This window comes from Diaphorina citri, unplaced genomic scaffold, assembly GCF_000475195.1.
Source record: "Diaphorina citri unplaced genomic scaffold, Diaci psyllid genome assembly version 1.1 scaffold387, whole genome shotgun sequence".
Taxonomy (NCBI): Eukaryota; Metazoa; Arthropoda; class Insecta; order Hemiptera; family Psyllidae; genus Diaphorina; species Diaphorina citri.
Genome location: NW_007377822.1, coordinates 152,817 through 175,326, shown reverse-complemented (window position 1 = coordinate 175,326; position 22,510 = coordinate 152,817). Strand labels below are relative to the sequence as shown.

Sequence of the window (22,510 nt, the reverse complement as noted above, 5' to 3'; positions counted from 1 at the left end):
TATAACCTATATCTAGTAAGTTAACGCGGGTTTTCTTTCGGAATTTTCATGGTGGGAAATGGATCATTACCTGGCATTGTACCATTTCCACGTTTTCACCACTACCACCATGAAAACTGTGAAAGGAAAGTCCGGCTTTGGTTGGCGATTTTCCAAGACGTTTTTAATGTGCGATTACGCAAAAACCCTAAATTTTAAAAAGTTATCAACACACTTTTAGACCAGGGGGTTGAAATTTTTCGTACAAAAACAAAACAATTTTCATTTCGAATATTCGAGTGAGCGGAAGTTTGAGAAAATGTTCCAGCCTCCAGTTCCGATTACTATTTTTACCAGGTTCTTTTACAAGCTCTCTCCCTACTCTCCTAATTGCTGGTAGACTGTTTACCTATTATTTCACTGGGTTCAATTTAGAGCTCGTGAATGATAACAGACGTTACAGACGACAGTTAGTTCAGTCTGTTTCGCTCTTCTGTTCAGTAAAGGTGAAGGACTGAGACCAGTTTGTCTGTTTTAGTAATAGTGTGATAAGCGCGTCAAAAAGTAGCATCTTCTTCATCGGACTTCATAAATTTGTCAGGTAAGTTTTTAGCTAAATTCCGTTTAATGAGCATTTCATTTTTATTTATTTATAAATCGGTATGTACCTACTTCCTTGGGTCCTTGGGACTTGCTTGGTTACTAATTCCCTGGAACTTGTTTACATAATTTGTTACTTGGCATTTGTGTTAACAAGGATTATCATCATTGTTGTATTTTATTAAACATCTAACCGCTAACCTCAGCCCGGTTCATTCTCGTGAAATAATGAAAATATGTACATGAACCCTATAAAATTGAAATAAATTACCCCAGTCTTGTGTTAACCTTTTTGCTGGCACCTATATCTAGTAATTTAACGCCGGTTTTCTTTCGGAATTTTCATGGTGGGAAATGGATCATTACCTGGCATTGTACCATTTCCACGTTTTCACCACTACCACCATGAAAACTGTGAAAGGAAAGTCCGGCTTTGGTTGGCGATTTTCCAAGACGTTTTTAATGTGCGATTACGCAAAAACCCTAAATTTTAAAAAGTTATTAACACACTTTTTAGACCAGGGGGTTGAAATTTTTCGTACGAAAACAAAACAATTTTCATTTCGAATATTTCGAGTGCGCGGAAGTTTGAGAAAATGTTCCAGCCTCCAGTTCCGATTACTATTTTTACCAGGTTCTTTTACAAGCTCTCTCCCGTGAAAGGAAAGTCCGGCTTTGGTTGGCGATTTTCCAAGACGTTTTTAATGTGCGATTACGCAAAAACCCTAAATTTTAAAAAGTTATCAACACACTTTTAGACCAGGGGGTTGAAATTTTTCGTACAAAAACAAAACAATTTTCATTTCGAATATTCGAGTGAGCGGAAGTTTGAGAAAATGTTCCAGCCTCCAGTTCCGATTACTATTTTTACCAGGTTCTTTTACAAGCTCTCTCCCTACTCTCCTAATTGCTGGTAGACTGTTTACCTATTATTTCACTGGGTTCAATTTAGAGCTCGTGAATGATAACAGACGACAGTTAGTTCAGTCTGCTTCGCTCTTCTGTTCAGTAAAGGTGAAGGACTGAGACCAGTTTGTCTGTTTTAGTAATAGTGTGATAAGCGTCCAAAAGTAGCATCTTCTTGATCGGACTTGATAAATTTGTCAGGTAAGTTTTTAGCTAAATTCCGTTTAATTAGCATTTCATTTTTATTTATTTATTAATCGGTATGTACCTACTTCCTTGGGTCCTTGAGACTTGCTTGGTTACTAATTCCCTGGAACTGTTTACATAATTTGTTACTTGGCATTTGTGTTTACAAGGATTATCATGTGTTGTATTTTATTTGACATCTAACCCCTAACCTCAGCCCGGTTCATTCAAGTTCACTACCTCCCCTCAGATGGAAGTGTGTTTATGACGTGAGGGGCTTAACCACTTTTAGGTTTACGTTTCCCCTCTTGCCATACTAAACCAAGCTCTCGACTGCGGTTAACGATAGAGTCGCCATTTTTTTCTCGGTTAATGCGAACAGCTGATTTTTTTAATCAGCTGCTTATCCCCACTACGAGATTTTTACCCCCACTCTCGAATTTTCGGTTCTTGGGTTAAAGGTTAAATAAAATACAATTATCACAACCACTGGCATTGTTGTTATTATCATTAGTTTGCCGCGCAAGAGTCGTTAGGTATGTTTTTATCACCGGTCGGTATTCACAAAAAAGTAAATAATGAATCATTCGGATGACATAAAAATACGGGGACAGTGAACGCTTTGCTCGAAATCGAGCGATGTTTACACTGACGTGTTTTGGCACTAAAAACTGACCATCGAAATTTTGACCCGATTACATTACTTTCCTTCCTATAGGATAAGGAAAGTAAAAATATATCAGAAAAAGGTACTTGTGCAGAAGTCACGTCCGTGGAATATTGCTACCAAAGGAACTGGCACAAACGAGCAGTGATTAGTGTTATTATAGGGTTAGGTTAATTACAAAAAAGAGCTTTTCTTTTCCACGGACGTGACTTCTGCATAATTACCCCAAAAAATCATGTAAATAAAGAAAAAGAAAAAAATATTACAAGTAGGTAGGTAGATACGTAAGATAGGTAATATTTATAGGTACACAAGCTGCGCTTTTCCAATGAAACAGCTCACTGTCACTAGGTCAGATGCCAATACCAAAGTTTTCCAAACTGAGAGAGACATGCTCAAATTATAGGGTTAGGTTAATTACAAAAAAGAGCTTTTCTTTTCCACGGACGTGACTTCTGCATAATTACCCCAAAAAATCATGTAAATAGAGAAAAAGAAAAAAATATTACAAGTAGGTAGGTAGATACATACGTAAGATAGGTAATATTTATAGGTACACAAGCTGCACTTTTCCAATGAAACAGCTCACTGTCACTAGGTCAGATGCCAATACCGAAGTTTTCCAAACTGAGAGAGACATGCTAGTTTGATTGAAATTTCAGCCATAAAGATACTTTGTAGTACCGTGTTTTGTTGAATAACCTAGATATTAACAAATATAGGTATAGGTACCAACTACCAACATGCATACATAGATATTTTAGGATAAAGTTTGATCCGGGTGGAAAAGACACCGACGCGACGTAGCGTTTACAAGGCAGGCGTGCTACCTTCCAAGGAGTCAAGGACTAAGCTGATCTACCGCCATAAAGATACTTTGTAGTACCGTGTTTTGTTGAATAACCTAGATATTAACAAATATAGGTATAGGTACCAACTACCAACATGCATAACATAGATATTTTAGGATAAAGTTTGATCCGGGTGGAAAAGACGCCGACGCGACGTAGCGTTTACAAGGCAGGCGTGCTACCTTCCAAGGAGTCAAGGACTAAGCTGATCTACCGAAAAAAATCTCCTGGATCCAATAATTTCATAATGAAGATTGCCTGTAGTAAAGAAATCCTGTTTTATCAGAGAACTCCTAGAAGTAAAGACTTGCCCATGGCATAATTTTTATCTTTTATCGAGACAAGAGTTCCACGTGACCTCATAATAATAGGTACCAGAGGTGCATGGCCTGCCCATGGAGTGGACATTATCCTGGGGTCAAACAAAATCTTGGAAGACTTGTGGTACCGAAATTTTCAAAATTGGTAGAAAAAACGTTGAGATATCGTTTGCCGATGGTAGAAAAAACGTTTAAATATCGAACGAATTTCAATAACCTATTCATCTGAATTGAGAGGTTGAGACCTCCAGTGCCAAGATTGGCCAGGATGAAATAATTTTTGGCCTGACCCTAGGCTCTATAAGTATCTCTATACTCAGTCCCACTCAGGGTGGGTGAGGTTAATGTGAGGGGGCGGCTAGCTCATCGCCCAATGGAGGGTGAAAAACTATTCAACACCAGAACAGAACTTTACCCACTATCACGAAAAGTGTACTGTAAACCTTATGTGTCAGTAGGTATGGAAAACTAGAAAGTAAAAACTAGTATAGCTCCGCTATACTGTAGTAATAGAAAGTAAAAAAAAAAATATCTTGAGATGGCAGGTCACAAACGATGACAAATCAATTTCAATGGCCGGTATACGACACTGCCTACTGATAGCCAAGTGATAACACAGTGTCATTATCATTGATAACGATATCTTGATAACTTCACAAGAAAGAGTAAGGTACCAAGACCGATTTAATTATTCAATGATCCATTACGTGATTTGCCAATGCAAAATCTTGCACAGTAGAACCTCGATTATTTCAACTCGAAAATCCATTGGTTTTTTTCTATCTTTCAAAGGATATACTATCTTATCAGAGGAAATAATCATAGAAAGTGATCATTTCAATAGGTACGTATAGGTATAGTAGAAGTGTAGAACTAGTAGAAGGTACTAATTTAAGAAATTTATTAAATAAGGATTAAGGGATTTTCAAAAAAACTAAGGGATTTCTGGGATTTTTTTGGGCTTTGTCTGCGATTTTTTATGGTAGTCCCGTAAGAACACTGATTTCAACCTCGATCATTTCAACTACCCCCGGTCCCAATTAGTTGAAATAATCGAGTTTTTACTGTACACTGATCTTTGAGGCTATTATTTACTGAAGGATGTCTAAAAATCTTCTATAGTCCATACTACTTCATATTGGAATATCGGCAATCTCAATAAAAAATAACCAAACCGTGATGGCCAAGTGGCAAATTATTACGAGCAGATGCCAAACCGAATCCAATGAACTCGGCAGTATTTGCTGATAACAGATTTCTATGCATAAATTAAATATCAGGCAATGTTGAAGCAGTTGAATTCAGCATCTTAGCGCTTAATAGCATCTTAGCAATAGCAGGTTTATCTGGAACTATCGATTATCTGATCCTGACCAATTAGTAGGGTAGATTACGGGACGAAAACTTGTGCCGGGTTCCCTGGAAGTATCGATCATATGAAGTTGGATGCTCAGACATTTGCTGACTGGGAAGTGGATTATGTTAAACTGGATGGGTGTTATGCCAGTGTATTCACCATGGATGAAGGTAAGGTGCTTGTAACGAGAATAGGTAGGTACCTACCAAATCATGTTGGGGAGAAAAGGGCGAGGTAGACCGAAGAAAAGGTGGAAAGATTGTGTGGATCAAGACCTGGGCGAGAAAAATTCATCAGGACATGAGGTACACAGGCTAGGATAAAGAAGAAGAAGACCCAATCACGTTAAGACCAATATTTTGAAAAAGCTCAAAAAGAGTTCAAATTTCAAAGATGTGATAAATTATGTAAATCAAAACATACCTGGGCCAGGTTTCCAGAAATGTACGGTTCGACCGTTATTCAGGACGATAGATCTGTTATTTGGGGCTGAATAATGGAAAAAGCTCAAAAGGAATATGCAACATAGGTTTCCATTACTTGTCTAAGTTTATTTCGGTTTGAACCTAAATACATAGGTATAGTACAATTTTGAATTTACCTACACAGAAGGTACCTATAAAGGGGGAAAATTGGATTTTGATCCAAACAACTTTAAATGAAACATCAAATTTGGTAATGCATGGCAATAATAAGTGCTACCCTTGGGATAAAAATCAGAACATAATAATAATTATTTGTAGTCATTTATGTTTATGTAACCACCTGTGTATAGAAATTCCTACAAGAAGGCACACTTCAATGTGCATTTCTAGCCTGAACTACATAAAATTACTCTTGTACTTCATTCTGCCTTTATATCCAAAATAAGTAGGTACAATAATTTTTAAAGTGGTACCCGTTGAATTTTTTGTCATACCTACCTATCCACCCAATGACTTATAACAGTTGCTCACTACTTTGAGCTGACATATCTAACAGTTTCCAGGCAGCTCTAGGATTTAATTCATTCATGTCACGGCAGAGTACCCACAAATGTGTCACTCGTAGTATCTTATCAGGATCTCCATCCACCACCTTGCCTGCTTTATCCCTCATGCAGAGGATCTGTTGGGAAAGGAAGCTTATAATAAGGACAGGACCTTGTTCCATAACTTTTCCCATGGACAAATCCAAGTTATCAATATCCAATATCTTACTACAGAATTGATAGCCTAGGAGATGTGCTTGCTTAATAGGTGTGGAGAGAATATTGTAAGGACCATCATGACACCAATCCTTGAGAATTTCCAAGTCTCCTCTTATCATTGCTTCCAACACGTTTGGAATAATATCCGTCTGGCACTGATGAAGAAATTCTGTCTTGTCAATTTTTTTTTTTTTTTTGTAGGTAGTGTCGATGACGGGGTTTTTACCCATATACAATTATACATACACAAAAAGCCCGCTCCGAGGCTTAGGTGTAAGGGCAAACAGCTCTAGAGGATGGGTTAAGCTTCTACGACTCTACCCTTCATTCAGCGATAAGCTACTAGCCTCCTCACATTACCCTGATACCCAGTCTGTGGGAGGCCAGGTAAAGCCAGAACACGATCGCCCAGATGGTCATTGGTCATCCATCCTGATACCAACCACGCGTAACGTTGCTGGCTGACTAATACTTTTGGTAGCTTTTGTTGACCTAGCATTTGTTTTTGACTGCTAGCTTTTGTTGGCTGGCTAATAATTACCTATGTACTTCTTTTTACTTTCTATTACTACAGTATAGCGAGCTATACTAGTAATGAATGTATTGCAATCGGTTCAATTAGGGAATACCTACCTAGGGCTACGGAAGTCCTTTTCAAGTTTTCACCTCTTGGGTACCTATTCCCATTATTTTAATATTATTTATTTTTAGATCAACTTCACCAATTTGGTGGAAGTGTGCAACTTGTGGCGTAACTACGACGATATTGATGACTCCTGGTACAGCGTGACTACCATTGCTAACTATTTCGCCCTCAAGCAAGACCTGTGGACCAAATATGCCGGCCCTGGACACTGGAACGATCCTGACATGGTAAGATAGGAACGGTCGCCCGGGTTAACCTATAGTGGTAACGCGCTTGCTTGCCATGCAGAAGGTCCCGGGTTCCATTCCCACCATCGACAAAAATTTGTACTCGTTTTTCGATTGCAAATATTTCTACGTGTTACTTTCTGGTGTTCTCGTGTTGACCCAGCACCTAAATAGGAAGTACGAGTATTGTCTCTTTTCGCCGATCTGATGAGAGGCATACTATGGGATGGGCATGCTACGACACAGACCACAGGAGTCTAACGTAGCAGTTGTTTCATTGCTATGAGATAAAAACGACAGTGAAACACTCTCTTGAAAAGAAAAAAAAAAATGTACCTAGGTAGGTAATGCTTATTTTATGGTGATCGTCACCCGAAATCAGAGGAGGACAGAGCCAGCTGTTTCGAAAACGAACCTTAATGACTTATCTAGGATAAAGTTACCATATTTCTTATCAGGGCCGCGAGCTACCAAAGTCTCTTTGGCCTCTAGGTATTTCTATGTATGATGGGTAAAAGGCAGAGCGGACTAAGTCCAAAAATCGACTTTCTGAGTTAGGTATCTATATCGTTGGAAAGAGCGCGAAAAGATTTACTTTTTATATTGGTTGCTAAACAGGGAGGAGTACAGCAAACACTTACCAGCCTAGCTAGCTGGTAGTTTTTCAAAGGGTTCTCTCTGCTTTAAAGAACAAGCACATGTCACGATGGTTGACTGCGGTTCAGGACGAGCCAATTAAACATGGCTAGAGTCCATCACCCCGATGAATGGCTGATATAAAAAGACATCTCCTCTTTATTATGCTATCACCATTCGGCGAAAGCTAAAGCCGCTAAATAACAATAAACAATAAGTACCTTGTATGTATAGGCTATAGGTTCCTTATACTTGTTGGTAATAGAAAGTAAAAAAGGGGGGATCAAAATGATTCGTGTTTGAAGGAACGAAAAGTCCGCTGTCGCAGTCTAAACAAGGTGTTACATTGTTACTAATTGATTGGTAATCCGCATATGATTGGTGATCCTCATGCAAGTATCTTCCTGGGATCTGGGTTCTTAATTATAGTAATAAAGTCCCGGTTTGTGCCCAGGTTCACAGCAAGGGACTCAAGTTTGGCATCTACGAGGATTACGGGACGAAAACTTGTGCCGGGTTCCCTGGAAGTATCGATCATATGAAGTTGGATGCTCAGACATTTGCTGACTGGGAAGTGGACTATGTTAAACTGGACGGGTGTTATGCCAGTGTATTCACCATGGATGAAGGTAAGGAGAATAGGTAGGTACCTACCAAATCATGTTGGGGAGAAAAGGGCGAGGTAGACCGAAGAAAAGGTGGAAAGATTGTGTGGATCAAGACCTGGGCGAGAAAAATTCATCAGGACATGAGGTACACAGGCTAGGATAAAGAAGAAGAAGGTAAGGAGAATAGGTAGGTACCTACCAAATCATGTTGGGGAGAAAAGGGCGAGGTAGACCGAAGAAAAGGTGGAAAGATTGTGTGAATCAAGACCTGGGCGAGAAAAATTCATCAGGACATGAGGTACACAGGCTAGGATAAAGAAGAAGAAGAAGACCCAATCACGTTAAGACCAATATTTTGAAAAAGCTCAAAAAGAGTTCAAATTTCAAAGATGTGATAAATTATGTAAATCAAAACATCCCTGGGCCGGGTTTCCAGAAATGTACGGTTCGACCGTTATTCAGGACGATAGATCTGTTCTTTGGGGCTGAATAATGGAAAAAGCTCAAAAGGAATATGCAACATAGGTTTCCATTATTTGTCTAAGTTTATTTCGGTTTGAACCTAAATACATAGGTATAGTACAATTTTGAATTTACCTACACAGAAGGTACCTATAAAGGGGGAAAATTGGATTTTGATCCAAACAAATTTAAATGAAACATCAAAGGGAATTTGGTAATGCATGGCAATAGTAAGTGCTACCCTTAGGATAAAAATCAGAACATAATAATAATAATAATTATTTGTAGTCATTTATGTTTATGTAACCACCTGTGTATAGAAATTCCTACAAGAGGGCACACTTCAATGTGCATTTCTAGCCTGAACTACATAAAATTACTTTTGTTTCTGCCTTTCATTCTGCCTTTATATCCAAAATAAGTAGGTACAATAATTTTTAAAGTGGTACCCGTTGAATTTTTTGTCATACCTACCTATCCACCCAATGACTTATAACAGTTGCTCACTACTTTGAGCTGACATATCTAACAGTTTCCAGGCAGCTCTAGGATTTAATTCATTCATGTCACGGCAGAGTACCCACAAATGTGTCACTCGTAGTATCTTATCAGGATCTCCATCCACCACCTTGCCTGCTTTATCCCTCATGCAGAGGATCTGTTGGGAAAGGAAGCTTATAATAAGGACAGGACCTTGTTCCATAACTTTTCCCATGGACAAATCCAAGTTATCAATATCCAATATCTTACTACAGAATTGATAGCCTAGGAGATGTGCTTGCTTAATAGGTGTGGAGAGAATATTGTAAGGACCATCATGACACCAATCCTTGAGAATTTCCAAGTCTCCTCTTATCATTGCTTCCAACACGTTTGGAATAATATCCGTCTGGCACTGATGAAGAAATTCTGTCTTGTCAAAGTTTGGATCAATCTTGCAGATTTCTGTGAGTGTCTCAGAGAGTTCTGTTTTCTGGAAGATTCCCCCTACGAGATCAGTGACCTTTTCTGTGATAAGTCGTGATGCTCTTACAACAGGATTGTTACTCTCATCATACTTCACTTTCCAATCCATCACTCTATGAACATAGGGATTATTCTGCTTGAACTCTTGCCAGCTCTGAGAGAACCTGGAGTCTTTGTGAAGTTCCACACCTGTAGCTTCAGTATTAGGTGAGAATACTCTGTCATCCACTGTCTCTACTTCTAATCTCTTCCTCAACTTTTCAGGAGATCTATATACTTGGACATTTGTACTCTGGTCAATTTCTTTCTTCACTGCTTGTGCTGTTTGAGATATGGTTTGAAAAGCTCCTGTCTGTCCTATTTTCTGACCACTTTCTGATATTGATTCTGCAGCTTTACCAAATCCTTCTTTGAGTTGTTCTGCCTTCTTGGCAAATTCAGCCTTGGTAGCATCATCAATGACACCTGACACTTTGCCTTTCAAACCTTCAATTTTTTCCTTGAATATGTCTGAACTTTTGGTTGCTTCACTTTCTACTGAGTGGAATTTTTGCCTTGCTTTCTTGAGTGCTTCTGATTGCTCTAACTTTTCAGCTTCTTCCCTAAACTTTTTTAAATTTTCTTTCATTTCTTTACTTCTTTGCATTTCATCTTTGACATTGTCTATGAATTTTGAAAAGAAGTTTTCAGGTTTTCGAGAAGGTGTTGAATAGTTTCGACTCTGATAACTTGTTAAAACAGTAGAATTTAAAGGTCTATGTATATAATTAGTTTTAGATACAATATTTGCTTTACTAAACATCACAGCTCTTACATAGGTTATCATTTTGGAAAGGTAAAATTTAACAAAGGGTGAAAAATTAACAAAATTAATTATAATTAAACAGATATTTTTTACTGTACAGGTAGTTTCAACTTTCAGTGTGGTCACAACTTCATATTTTATGTCAGCTCTAATAAGAGATGATGTTTAATCCAAGGACTCTTCTGTATATCCAACAGTAGGTATATCTGAAAAGAAAAACAAATATGAAAATTTGATAATGTGAAAGTTGTGAGAGATGTGAAATAAAATGCACAACTGCACAACACAGGTTTCTAAATCAGACACCACATTAAATTTCACCTAAATCAATCAGGATTCTTGGGAACTTTTTTTTTTAATTGAGCAGAGCATTACTGCTGGCATATTTTTAAACCTAGGTGTTGAAAAAATTAAAATCAACATCCAATGTGTTTGCTATTATTTATCTGTGTTTTTGATGTTTAAAGGCTACAGGGAATTTGGGAAATACTTGAACGAGACTGGACGACCAATGGTGTACTCATGTAGTCTCCCCGCATATCAAGAGGAAAGAAAAATGGAGGTTTGTATTTTTTTTTAAACCAAACAAAGTGAAGGTCTATGTTTTAACTCGACCATTTTGCATTTGGTTTAGATGTTTATGGGTTTGTTTGTTCTGATATACTTAACTCGCGATTGCCTGGTCCGATTTTCATGAACTTTGAAAATTTGAGTTCCTTGAATCAAGACACATTGATCCTTGAAATTTGGTGTCCCAGGTTCAATTTTGGTCTCAAAATTTTGAGCATGGTAATTGATAAATTACCGCATTTATGACCCTTGTATACCCTTTGTTCTATCTACAAAAATAATGTTTTTACTTTTTTATTATTTTTTTTATTTTATTATTATTATTTTTTTTTTAATGTTCAAAATCAACCCTTCTTCAATTTTATTCTTTAGAGCGATTGACAGTTTTGTACCTAGGTATTCAAAAAAAAAAAAAAAAAAAAAAAAAAAATCACCTTTTTTAAGATATAGGTACCTACATAAGACGTGTAGATACTTTTACTTTTATTTCTGTTTTGATACACATGTATACTACGTAGGGTCACCCATTTAGCCAAAGTCTCAGCTTGTACAAAAGAATCTGAGTGAAGTCTACAGTTTACAGAACCACTAGTTACTATTTTGTCCACAGATTAAATAGGTCATGTTTAGGTAGGAGTAGACATTAAATGTTTAAAAAATAGGTTCCTCTCTCAACACACACATGGGCTTGTATTTTGTCATTGATATTATAATCATTGTACTTTGTACTCCTACTATATCATGTTACTACTACCATTTTGATCTGTTCAAAGTGCTTCAAGGTAAGTTAGTAGAGTACTCAAAAACTTTTATGAGACAATAATTATGTCTTTATCAAACAATAGGTACAAAGTTAAATTATGAGTTTTCCATGGAAAACCCTTCAAGAGTTTCAAAATGTTACCGTGATCTGTTCAAAGTGCTTCAAGGTAAGTTAGTAGAGTACTCAAAAACTTTTATGAGACAATAATTATGTCTTTATCAAACAATAGGTGCAACGTTAAATAATGAGTTTTCCATGGAAAACCCTTCAAGAGTTTCAAAATGTTACCTGCATTTATTAAAATGTAGGTGTTAGCAGTTGAGAACTGATGCAATAATTTCTTCCTATTCTAAGAGATGTCGAACACTTACTTGTGTATTTCCTAGGTCTGAATGTAGAAAACAAAATGGAATTGATGGATTATCCTATTCTAAGAGATGTCGAACACTTACTTGTGTATTTCCTAGGTCTGAATGTAGAAAACAAAATGGAATTGATGGATTATCCCTTGAGACCCTTGATTGAACTGGAAAAACTATTGGAAAATTGAAAAGAAAAACTAATTTTCACTGATAAGCCTCATTGTTTATGAAATTTTGAAAATTTCAAATTTTAGCGCCATCGGTCATACGTGTCAGGTGTGCCAACCTGACCAACGTAAAAAATACGTTCACAAAAGGAGAACATTGCATGCAAAGTGCGAAACACGATGGTGTGAACATCGTTCTTTTCACACGACTTTTTTCTAAGACTCTAGGTCGAAGTTTTTATTTTATTTACCTATTTCAATTTATTTGCTGGGCAGGTAGGTAAGTAGGTAGTTCACAAAAGGAGAACATTGCATGCAAAGTGCGAAACACGATGGTGTGAACATCGTTCTTTTCACACGACTTTTTTCTAAGACTCTAAGTTTTTATTTTATTTACCTAGGTATTTCAATTTATTTGCTGGGCAGGTAGGTAAGTAGGTATATTTTATTTACCTAGATAGGTATTTCTTTTCATTTAGGTAGGTAGGTAATTATTTTTATTATTTCAGCACAAAAGTAAACTTTTTACGGCTTTAATTTAATAGGGAATAAGTAGGTATATTTTATTTACCTAGATAGGTATTTCTTTTCATTTAGGTAGGTAGGTAATTATTTTTATTATTTCAGCACAAAAGTACACTTTTTACGGCTTTAATAATTTAATAGGGAATACCATTTTTATGGAAAGAAAATGAGTTTTCTACAATTACATCCCAAGTCTGCTCATCTAAACAAGACACATGAAAGTCTATCATTGTGGCATTCATGGTCTTGAACCAAGGATTTCAAGTTCCTAGGCCATGGTATTTTTTTCCCATCTGGTTAGAGTTCATCTCACCTATGCTTGCCTGAGTGGGAGCAGTTTGAATAAAAATCTACATTACTCGTCACAATGGTGACAATCTCCTCCTGCAGAAGATCATGAAGTGACTTGTTATCATGTTTGTAGATCCAAATGTTACGGCTTGGGTCAAAGTCATATCGCTTTGGACCACTCGTGGGAGAACTTAGCCAGATTTGTTTGTTGGGTGTTTGTCTATTTATGACATAGGTTCCATGAGGATTGCCAAAGTTCACGGTTAGCACACCATCCTGAAATTGGACAAAAATAATATCAAAATTATCAAGTATAAAGTAGGTATAAGTAAAATGAAGCTGTATGAAAAAAAGGTTGATAATTTTGGTTCAACATGAAGTCACTATACAAGACTTGACTGTAAGAGAATTTACCCTCATAAGTTTGGAAGTTAAGAAAGTCAGGCATAGAAAATGCCTACATTCCTGTCCCCCCCCTGAAATACTTACACCATAAGTAACATCTGCATTTTCTAAATGTGTATTTTCTTCAACAATGACATCAAAATAATCTGTCAAAGATTCCAGAGTTTCATTACAAATGACTTCATACTCTGGGAGAGATATGGAGCTGAAAGCAAATATACAAGAGGTTTAAATAAGGAATTTTACTGAACTCATGCGTCAAAAGATAATTATACTCATTTTGGGGCTATTTAAGTAGATATATGGCTTTTGATTTTACCATCATCCAGCAATGATATAGCATGTTGAATTCACAAGTTCCAAGTTGATTACTGAGGAAACAATTTTGAAATCTTAGATGGGTGACTATCAGGGTATTGCTGTATTTTCTCAGCAACAAGCAGGCTAGGTGAACTTAATGTGAGGAGGTGGTTGGAGTCACCAAATGGAGGGTAACAGCTTGAGGACATAGGTGAAAGCTTGACTTACCCTGTTAATGAGGAACACAGATTTCTACAATGGATCCCTGTAAAATTCAACACATTGTCCTGAGACTGAACCAGTGTTTTTCTGTGAGAACCATGTCCAATGATCCCATTTGAATTACAAACACATCTAGAGTAGGATTGGACACATTTCACTTGTCTCAGGCATTTACCAACATTGTTTGACACATAAGAAGAAATTCTGCAGGAAATCATTTCATCTGAAATTCTAAACTGAGGTGTTCACTTTATTTACTGACTTGCATTTCCTTATCAGTGAAGTTTGATTGTTTGATTCTTATCACGGTATGAGTTCGACAATCGTGTGATAACCTGATACCTACTGATAAAGACTTTGAAATTTCGCGCGTAGTTTATGTTTTTTTTTTTCATTTGGTTGGTAGCACTCATTAGCGTGTTGCCAGATGTACTGCTCTAGTAAATGAGCGTATTTTTTACTGCACGAAAGAAGTGAATTCCAAATTTTCAGACGACTGTATTTGTGTATTTTGCTATTTTGTGTCTGTGAAACTTATTTTACATTAAGTATTATTATTATTATTCCCCCCCCCGAAAGGAGGAAAAAAAATAATAATACAGGAATATTCAGCATGATACGCAGGAAATAGATCAGTTGCGCTTACTTGGGTAAGGTTTCTAAGACAAAGAAGAACAGAAAAAATGAGGAACTAGGGAATTTTTCTTTTTCTTCTACGACTTCTAGATCCCGAGATAAATCGATTTAAAAAATAACGGTAAATCGAACTCTGACGTCACGGCATACATTCCCATACACGATGACGTCACATCAAAATGTCCCGAGCAAAGCTCCCTCACAAGTAACACATTAATCTGTTTTTGTGCATGCATTTCTGCGCAATTCATGTTTGTGTGCACACGTTTCTGCGCATCTCCTGAAATCTGACGTCAGAGTTCAGGACTCTGACGGAAAATAAAAATTGAATTTTCTACCTTTTACAGTTATTTTTTCGAAGTTTTGACCTCAGATTTGGATTTTTCACAACTTTAACCATCCTTTTGGGTAAAAAGAATCTTTTTGGATTTTTTTGGAACCCCCCCCCCCTTAAAAACATTAATTTAAGGAAGAAAAAAATCACAGCAAAAAATTATCTCCATACGTATGGGAAGCTCTAAATTGGAAAGAAATGATTCTTACTACATAACAATAAATAAAAAGAGTACTTACGACTTATGTAGGTAATACTAACAAAAATGTAAGACTATTGGGTAGAGCGGTAGAGGGTAAAACCTAGGCAAGAAGGTTAATACCCAACGTAAAAAAATCTCCGTAAAACGTGTCTTGAAAAACACCTTTTTTCGGATGTTCCTTTCTCCTTTCCTTCCTCCATTTCCAGACTCGAAAAAATCAGAGATTTCCTTTCAGAAAATTAGCCTGGTAACTCGCGTAAAGGTTCTTCCAGAAAGCGAACCGATTTCGGATTTTCCTTTCTCCTTTCCTTCCTCCATTTCCAGACTCGAAAAAATCAGAGATTTCCTTTCAGAAAATTAGCCTGGTAACTCGTGTAAAGGTTCTTCCAGAAAGCGAACCGACTTGAGAAAACGAACCCCTGTTTGGTGGAAAGTGTTGAACCAATGTCTAGGTAGGAGATGTCATTATGTGAGCATGGGGTCCAAGATGTGAAAGTCTCTGTATTGGGAACTCTGAGGAACAGAAGACATTCAAAATACATTAGCTGGTTGCAGATAATGTACCTAACTCACCCATGGGCGAGAAAAAAAAAAAATCAATTACAGGGTTTATATATACGCTTTTCCCGGAATGAAATTCCATGACTATTCCATGACTTTTTCCAGAAAAATAGGGGGCGGAGGTACCTAAAAATTAGCAAGATTACCCCTTCATTTAAATGAAATATGCAATATGGAGAACGTCAAGGAGTATGAGGGGTAATGAGCCGCAGGCCGTTTTTCGGAAAAACTTGATATTTAATTTGAGGAAAAAAATAATAATACAGGAATATTCAGCATGATACGCAGGAAATAGATCAGTTGCGCTTACTTGGGTGAGGTTTCTATGACAAAGAACAGAAAAAATGAGGAGATAGGGAATTTTTCTTTTTCTTCTACGACTTCTAGATCCCGAGATAAATCGATTTAAAAAATACCGGTAAATTGAACTCTGACGTCACGGCATACGCTCCCATACACGATGACGTCACATCAAAATGTCCCAAGCAAAGCTCCCTCACAGGTAACACATTAATCTGTTTGTGTCACACACACACACACACACACACACACACACACACACACACACACACACACACACACACTATCAGGTAGATTTAACAGACGGACCTGATCAGGTGTACCTGTCAGTTCTACCTGATGGTGAGTGGCTGGCCCTAGAATAGTCGGTTTATATGTAGTTTATACTCGTACTCGTATTTGAAAAATCATCTCAAGGGATGATTTTTCAAAGAAACGATAACAAGCCGTGATTTAATTACGTACCTATTACCTACACGTATTTAAATTTTAAACTGATAAATATGTACTGATACCTACTTATTTGTTTCTCAGGAGAAAAGTATCGAGATCTGGACACGACCTATTACTCCTAATGTAGGCGACAAGTACAGCTATGCCGTAGCTTTCGTAAGCAAAAGAACAGATGGCCGTTCCTACCCCTACAATGTTACGCTGTCCACTATTGGACTCGAAAATGAGCATGGATATAAGTTCGAGGTAATATATCCCCCCCCCATTAAATTTATAAAAGGTTGTCTGCTGGGGGACGTTAAACAGGGAGTAGACCTGGTTAGTCTGGCTGCGGGACTTTGAACAGGGAGTAAACCGGTGTGAGTTTCTCTTGCTAAAGAAATAGCAAAGGTTGAGAGCGAAGGGCATCCACTCGCGAGGTAATATCCCCCCCCCCATTAAATTTATAAAAGGTTGTCTTCTGGGAGACGTTAAACAGGGAGTAGACCTGGTTAGTCTGGCTGGGGGACTTTGAACAGGGAGTGAACCGGTATGAGTTTCTTTTGCCTTGCTAAAGAAATAGCAAAGGTTGAGAGCGAAGGGCATCCACTCATAAAATTTGTAACCAAAACCAAATGTCAACCCAAAGCAATCACCCTAGTTAGGGCTGATTGAGAGGCTGACGAAAAACGCCGACCCCGTCTGTACACGGGAAAAGACGAAGAAAAATAAAAGGATCTATTCCTATCAATTACATAAGATCTTATTCAGACTGGAAACGCCGACCCCGTCTGTACACGGGAAAAGACGAAGAAAAATAAAAGGATCTATTCCTATCAATTACATAAGATCTTATTCAGACTGCTGCAAGGACGAAGGGCCTTTTGAGCCTTATTTTAGCAGTTTATGGCTAAAACAGAGTGTAGCAGAGAGCATTGAACAGGTAGAGGGAAGTGACGAAAGCTCTATGCTCTTTTTGCTCTACACTCCACTGTTTTTAGCCTTGAATAGGCATAAACGTGAAAACTATTCGTATCACGTATGACTGTGAAAAGAACTGAGATAGACCGATATGATTACGAAAAAAATTCAAGGAGATCCTCCAGAACAAGAAGATAATAGCCGTGAATCAGGACCCCCTGGGTATTCAAGGCAGACGCATATATGTGGTAAATAGCTAAAGACCTTAACATCAATAGTTAAAAGTTCTGACGTTGAACATATTAAAAAATTGTCTAAGATCAGCCACTTACTATGAGGTTCAGACTGCTGCAAGGACGAAGGGCCTTTTGAGCCTCATTTTAATAGTTTAAGGCTAAAACAGAGTGTAGCAGAGAGCATTGAACAGGTAGAGGGAAGTGACGAAAGCTCTATGCTCTTTTTGCTCTACACTCCACTGTTTTTAGCCTTGAATAGGCATAAACGTGAAAACTATTCGTATCACGTATGACTGTGAAAAGAACTGAGATAGACCGATATGATTACGAAAAATTTATGAAATTAATTTCATTTTTTAACCATTTCATCTTATTCCAGGATTTGTTCGGGGATTACTATTCCAATGCTACCAAAAAGAGAATTGGAGATCTGGAAAACAAAATTGTATTGCCTTCCAACTCCATCAAGATTAACGTCTACCCTTCAGGTCAGTATTTTGGTGTTGTGGTCAAGACAATCGTCTGGTAATAGGGAGGACGTGGGTTCAATCCCACAGCTAAGGTAGAATAGAATATACCTATGTTTGTTTATACTGTTGTTATTGTTGTTGTTGTAGCGGCTTTAGCTTTCGCCGAATTGTGTTGGCAGAGTAAATAGCCAAGTGATAACACAGTGTCATTATCATTGATAACGATATCTTGATAACTTCACAAGAAAGAGTAAGGTACCAAGAACGATTTATATTTGCTGATAACAGATTTCTATGCATAAATTAAATATTAGGCAATGTTGAAGCAGTTGAATTCAGCATCTTAGCGCTTAATAGCATCTTTTAGCAATAGCAGGTTTATCTGGAACTATCGATTATCTGATCCTGACCAATTAGTAGGGTAGGGCGTTGGTTAGGCACCTGTGAACTAAATGCTTTCTGTGGATCTTTTTTTTTTTTTTCTCTCTCTCCAATTAACAGGATGGCCCGATGAAAAATCGATTCTAATATACAATGAACTTAGGGGTGATCAAATTTAGAAGCACATTAAACTACTTTGACCTCAGGACTTAGGACTATTTAAAATGCTCAATCTAAAGACACGTGAAGGAATATTATCATATCATTCAGAAAAATATTTAATCCGTTATCAACTTATCACGTTTAGCAGGAAAACGGTGTAACGTAAATTTGAAGGTCTTTTCCCATAGGGAAAAAAGAACGGAAATCTCAAACGGCCGGCCGGTTTAGAAAGAGCGAGCCTTCAACGGTTTGTGATAAAGTTCGCCCTGATGAAGGAATATTATCATATCATTCAGAAAAATATTTAATCCGTTATCAACTTATCACGTTTAGCAGGAAAACGGTGTAACGTAAATTTCAAGGTCTTCCCATAGGGAAAAAAGAACGGAAATCTCAAACGGCCGGCCGGTTTAGAAAGAGCGAGCCTTCAACGATTTGTGATAAAGTTCGCCCTGGGAGGGATTTGATCTGAAGACAAGGCAGGTGCGCTAACCACCAAGCTATTTACTTATTTCCGAGTAGGCTGGCTTCAACCTACTTTTAAGAGTTTGTAATTAGCGCAAACGACCCAATTATCTAAAGTTAAAGTGCCTTACAGAAAAAAAGGCGTTAAAGCTTTTAAGTTCAGGCCTGTTCTCACTTGTCGTTCGGGGAAAAAAATCGTGTCGTGTGTAGTGGGAACACACTCATTTAAATTACATTACCTACAGGACATTCGGGAAAAAAATCGGATGAAACTCACAACAAGTGGGATTTGATCTGAAGACAAGGCAGGTGCGCTAACCACCAAGCTATTTACTTATTTCCGAGTAGGCTGGCTTCAACCTACTTTTAAGAGTTTTTAATTAGCGCAAACGACCTAATTATCTAGAGTTAAAGTGTCTTACAGAAAAAAGGCGTTAAAGCTTTTAAGTTCAGGCCGGTTCTCACTTGTTGTTCGGGAAAAAAATCGTGTCGTGTGTAGTGGGAACACACTCATTTAAATTACATTACCTACAGGACATTCGGGAAAAAATCGGATGAAACTCACAAGTGGGGATGGGCCTTTAGAATAATATTGTTTCTTCTTTTCCCACAGACCTATTGCACCAAAATGGTGTCCACTATCGCATTCCTTCTCCTGCTCTCCCTCGCCTATTGGACACAACAGGGCCAAGCCCTGGACAATGGTTTAGCTCTAACACCACCCATGGGATGGATGGCATGGCAGAGGTATCGTTGTAACACAGACTGTGATAATTACCCGGACGAGTGTATCAGGTAAGACATACCTAAATCATCATCACTCACGACAAAAAAAACATGTAGAATGGTAGTAGGTACCAAAAGTACCTACAGTCGACTCTCGATAATTCGAAATTGGAGGGACCTGACTATTATTTCGAATTATCGAGAGTTTCGATTTACCGAGATGTTCGAATTAGCGAGAGAGAAAAAATGAAAACTTCGAATTATCAAGAGATTTGAAAAGAATGAAAAGTGTTCATAATATGAACTTGTATTTACTTATGTAGGTATGTTAGTTATTGTACATAATAATTATTGTTATTATGTATAAGCATATCTACCTGTTTATTATTATTATTATTATTTTTTTTTTTAAGAAATCTGTTATTTTGGTTTGCTTTGTATCAATAACTTGGACCCATAACCCATAAGCCACAATTTCTAAAATATGAAAGGATTTCTATGATGTATCAAGAGAAAAACATAAGAGGAGGGAGACAAGTTTAAACGGAAATTTCGAATTATCGAGTGTTTTTGGTAGACAAACTTCGAGAGTCTGTATTAGGTAAAATTGAGAAGTACCTCTTGATTAAAAGATGCTTTTTTTTTTTTTTTTTTTGTAGGTAGTGTCGATGACGGGGTTTTTACCCATATACAATTATACATACACAAAAAGCCCGCTCCGAGGCTTAGGTGTAAGGGCAAACAGCTCTAGAGCTCTAGAGGATGGGTTAAGCTTCTACGACTCTACCCTTCATTCAGCGATAAGCTACTAGCCTCCTCACATTACCCTGATACCCAGTCTGTGGGAGGCCAGGTAAAGCCAGAACACGATCGCCCAGATGGTCATTGGTCATCCATCCTGATACCAACCACGCGTAACGTTGCTGGCTGACTAATACTTTTGGTAGCTTTTGTTGACCTAGCATTTGTTTTTGACTGCTAGCTTTTGTTGGCTGGCTAATAATTACCTATGTACTTCTTTTTACTTTCTATTACTACAGTATAGCGAGCTATACTAGTAATCAAAGTATTGCAATCGGTTCAAATTTTTTTCAATGATTTTCCCCAGCGAGAATCTGTTCAAAAGAATGGCAGATGCGATGGTATCGCAAGGATACAAAGATGTCGGCTACGAGTATGTTATCATTGATGACTGCTGGCTGGAGAACAAGAGAGGTCCAGATGGGAGATTAGAACCGGACAAGAAGAGGTTTCCGGGCGGTATTAAAGCTCTGAGCGATTATGTAAGTGAACGATTCTGTCTCAGTACCATGTATGTGGTATTGTGGGACTATAAACAGGGAGGAGTACAGCAAACACTTACCAGCCTAGCTAGCTGGTAGTTTTTCAAAGGGTTCTCTCTGCTTTAAAGAACAAGCACAAGTCGTCACGATGGTTGACTGCGGTTCAGGACGAGCCAATTAAACATAGCTAGAGTCCATCATCCCGATGTGGGATTGTGGGACTATAAACAGGGAGTAGAACACTTACCAGCCTAGCTAGCTGGTAGTTTTTCAAAGGGTTCTCTCTGCTTTAAAGAGCATGCATAAGTCGTCACGATGGTTGACTGCGGTTCAGGACGAGCCAATTAAACATAGCTAGAATCCATCACCCAGGACACCCAGGTGAATGGCTGATATAAAAAGACATCTCCTCTTTATTATGCCATCACCATTCGGCGAAAGCTATAAAGCCGCTAAATAACAATAAGTACCTTGTATGTATAGGCTATAGGTTCCTTATACTTGTTGGTAATAGAAAGTAAAAAAGGGGGGGGGATCAAAATGATTCGTGTTTGAAAGAACGAAAAGTCCGCTATCGCAGTCTAAACAAGGTGTTACATTGTTACATAGTTAAAGCCGCTAAATAACAATAAGTACCTTGTATGTATAGGCTATAGGTTCCTTATACTTGTTGGTAATAGAAAGTAAAAAAGGGGGGGATCAAAATGATTCGTGTTTGAAGGAACGAAAAGTCCGCTATCGCAGTCTAAACAAGGTGTTACATTGTTACAAATAGCAATTCAAGGAGATCCTCCAGAACAAGAAGATAATAGCCGTGAATCAGGACCCCCTGGGTATTCAAGGCAGACGCATATATGTGGTAAAGAGCTAAAGACCTTAACATTAATAGTTATCAGTTAGTGACGTTGAACGTTGAACATATTAAAAAATTGTCTAAGGTCAGCCACTCACTATGAGGTAAACCTGACAGGCACACCTGATCAGATCCACCTGTCAGGTCTACCTGATACCTGAAGAGCGCGCACACACACATACACACACACACACACACTATCAGGTAGATTTAACAGACGGACATGATCTGATCAGGTGTAGGTACCTGTCAGTTCTACCTGATAGTGAGTACCTGGCCCTAGAATAGTCGGTTTATATGTAGTTTATACTCGTACTCGTATTTGAGCCGTGATTTAATTACGTACCTATTGTTTAGTGCAGTGGTTCTCAAACTGTGCTCCGCGGAGCACTGGTGCTCCGCGAAGAGCTTTCAGGTGCTCCGCGAAGAGCTTCCAGGTACTCCGCATAGTTTCATTTTCCTTACCGCATTAAAAAAAAAAAAAAAAAAAAAAAAAACCGCACACTATTTCCGAAACATTTTTCAAAATTTCTAAATG

The 22,510-nt window shown here is 37.8% G+C and overlaps 6 protein-coding genes across 7 annotated transcripts; 4 read left to right on the top strand and 2 right to left on the bottom strand.

Annotated features, from left to right (window-relative positions):
* Positions 1-5: 5 nt before the first annotated feature.
* LOC103508314 (alpha-galactosidase A-like) lies at positions 6-21,321 on the top strand. Of its 2 annotated transcripts, none has more exons than XM_017443700.2 (3): positions 6-580; positions 19,724-19,905; positions 20,945-21,321. In XM_017443700.2, exons 2-3 carry the CDS (start codon positions 19,739-19,741, stop codon positions 21,216-21,218), a joined length of 441 nt encoding a protein of 146 aa, XP_017299189.1. In that variant the 5' UTR covers positions 6-580; positions 19,724-19,738; the 3' UTR covers positions 21,219-21,321. The 2 variants fall into 2 exon arrangements, with proteins under 2 accessions (XP_017299189.1, XP_017299188.1); XM_017443699.2 differs by lacking the exon at positions 6-580 and adding an exon at positions 1,258-1,686.
* Positions 6,266-7,141, top strand: LOC113467045 (alpha-N-acetylgalactosaminidase-like). Its single transcript, XM_026822961.1, has 3 exons — positions 6,266-6,273; positions 6,388-6,442; positions 6,767-7,141. The coding sequence occupies exons 1-3, from the start codon at positions 6,266-6,268 to the stop codon at positions 6,935-6,937; spliced, it is 234 nt and encodes a 77-aa protein (XP_026678762.1). The 3' UTR covers positions 6,938-7,141.
* LOC103508315 (alpha-N-acetylgalactosaminidase-like) lies at positions 7,848-11,200 on the top strand. The gene is made up of 2 exons (XM_017443701.2): positions 7,848-8,193; positions 10,873-11,200. The coding sequence occupies exons 1-2, from the start codon at positions 8,103-8,105 to the stop codon at positions 10,983-10,985; spliced, it is 204 nt and encodes a 67-aa protein (XP_017299190.1). The 5' UTR covers positions 7,848-8,102; the 3' UTR covers positions 10,986-11,200.
* Positions 8,856-10,453, bottom strand: LOC103508306 (mitochondrial import inner membrane translocase subunit TIM44). Its single transcript, XM_026822936.1, has one exon. The coding sequence runs from the start codon at positions 10,424-10,426 to the stop codon at positions 9,125-9,127; it is 1,302 nt and encodes a 433-aa protein (XP_026678737.1). The 5' UTR covers positions 10,427-10,453; the 3' UTR covers positions 8,856-9,124.
* Positions 10,426-14,377, bottom strand: LOC103508307 (frataxin homolog, mitochondrial-like). Its single transcript, XM_008472857.3, has 4 exons — positions 14,017-14,377; positions 13,573-13,693; positions 13,106-13,359; positions 10,426-10,611 (listed from the first exon to the last, which is right to left on the bottom strand). Exons 1-4 carry the CDS (start codon positions 14,226-14,228, stop codon positions 10,554-10,556), a joined length of 645 nt encoding a protein of 214 aa, XP_008471079.2. The 5' UTR covers positions 14,229-14,377; the 3' UTR covers positions 10,426-10,553.
* LOC113467044 lies at positions 15,916-18,161 on the top strand. Its single transcript, XM_026822960.1, has 3 exons — positions 15,916-15,941; positions 16,559-16,742; positions 18,012-18,161. Exons 1-3 carry the CDS (start codon positions 15,916-15,918, stop codon positions 18,159-18,161), a joined length of 360 nt encoding a protein of 119 aa, XP_026678761.1.
* Positions 21,322-22,510: the final 1,189 nt, after the last annotated feature.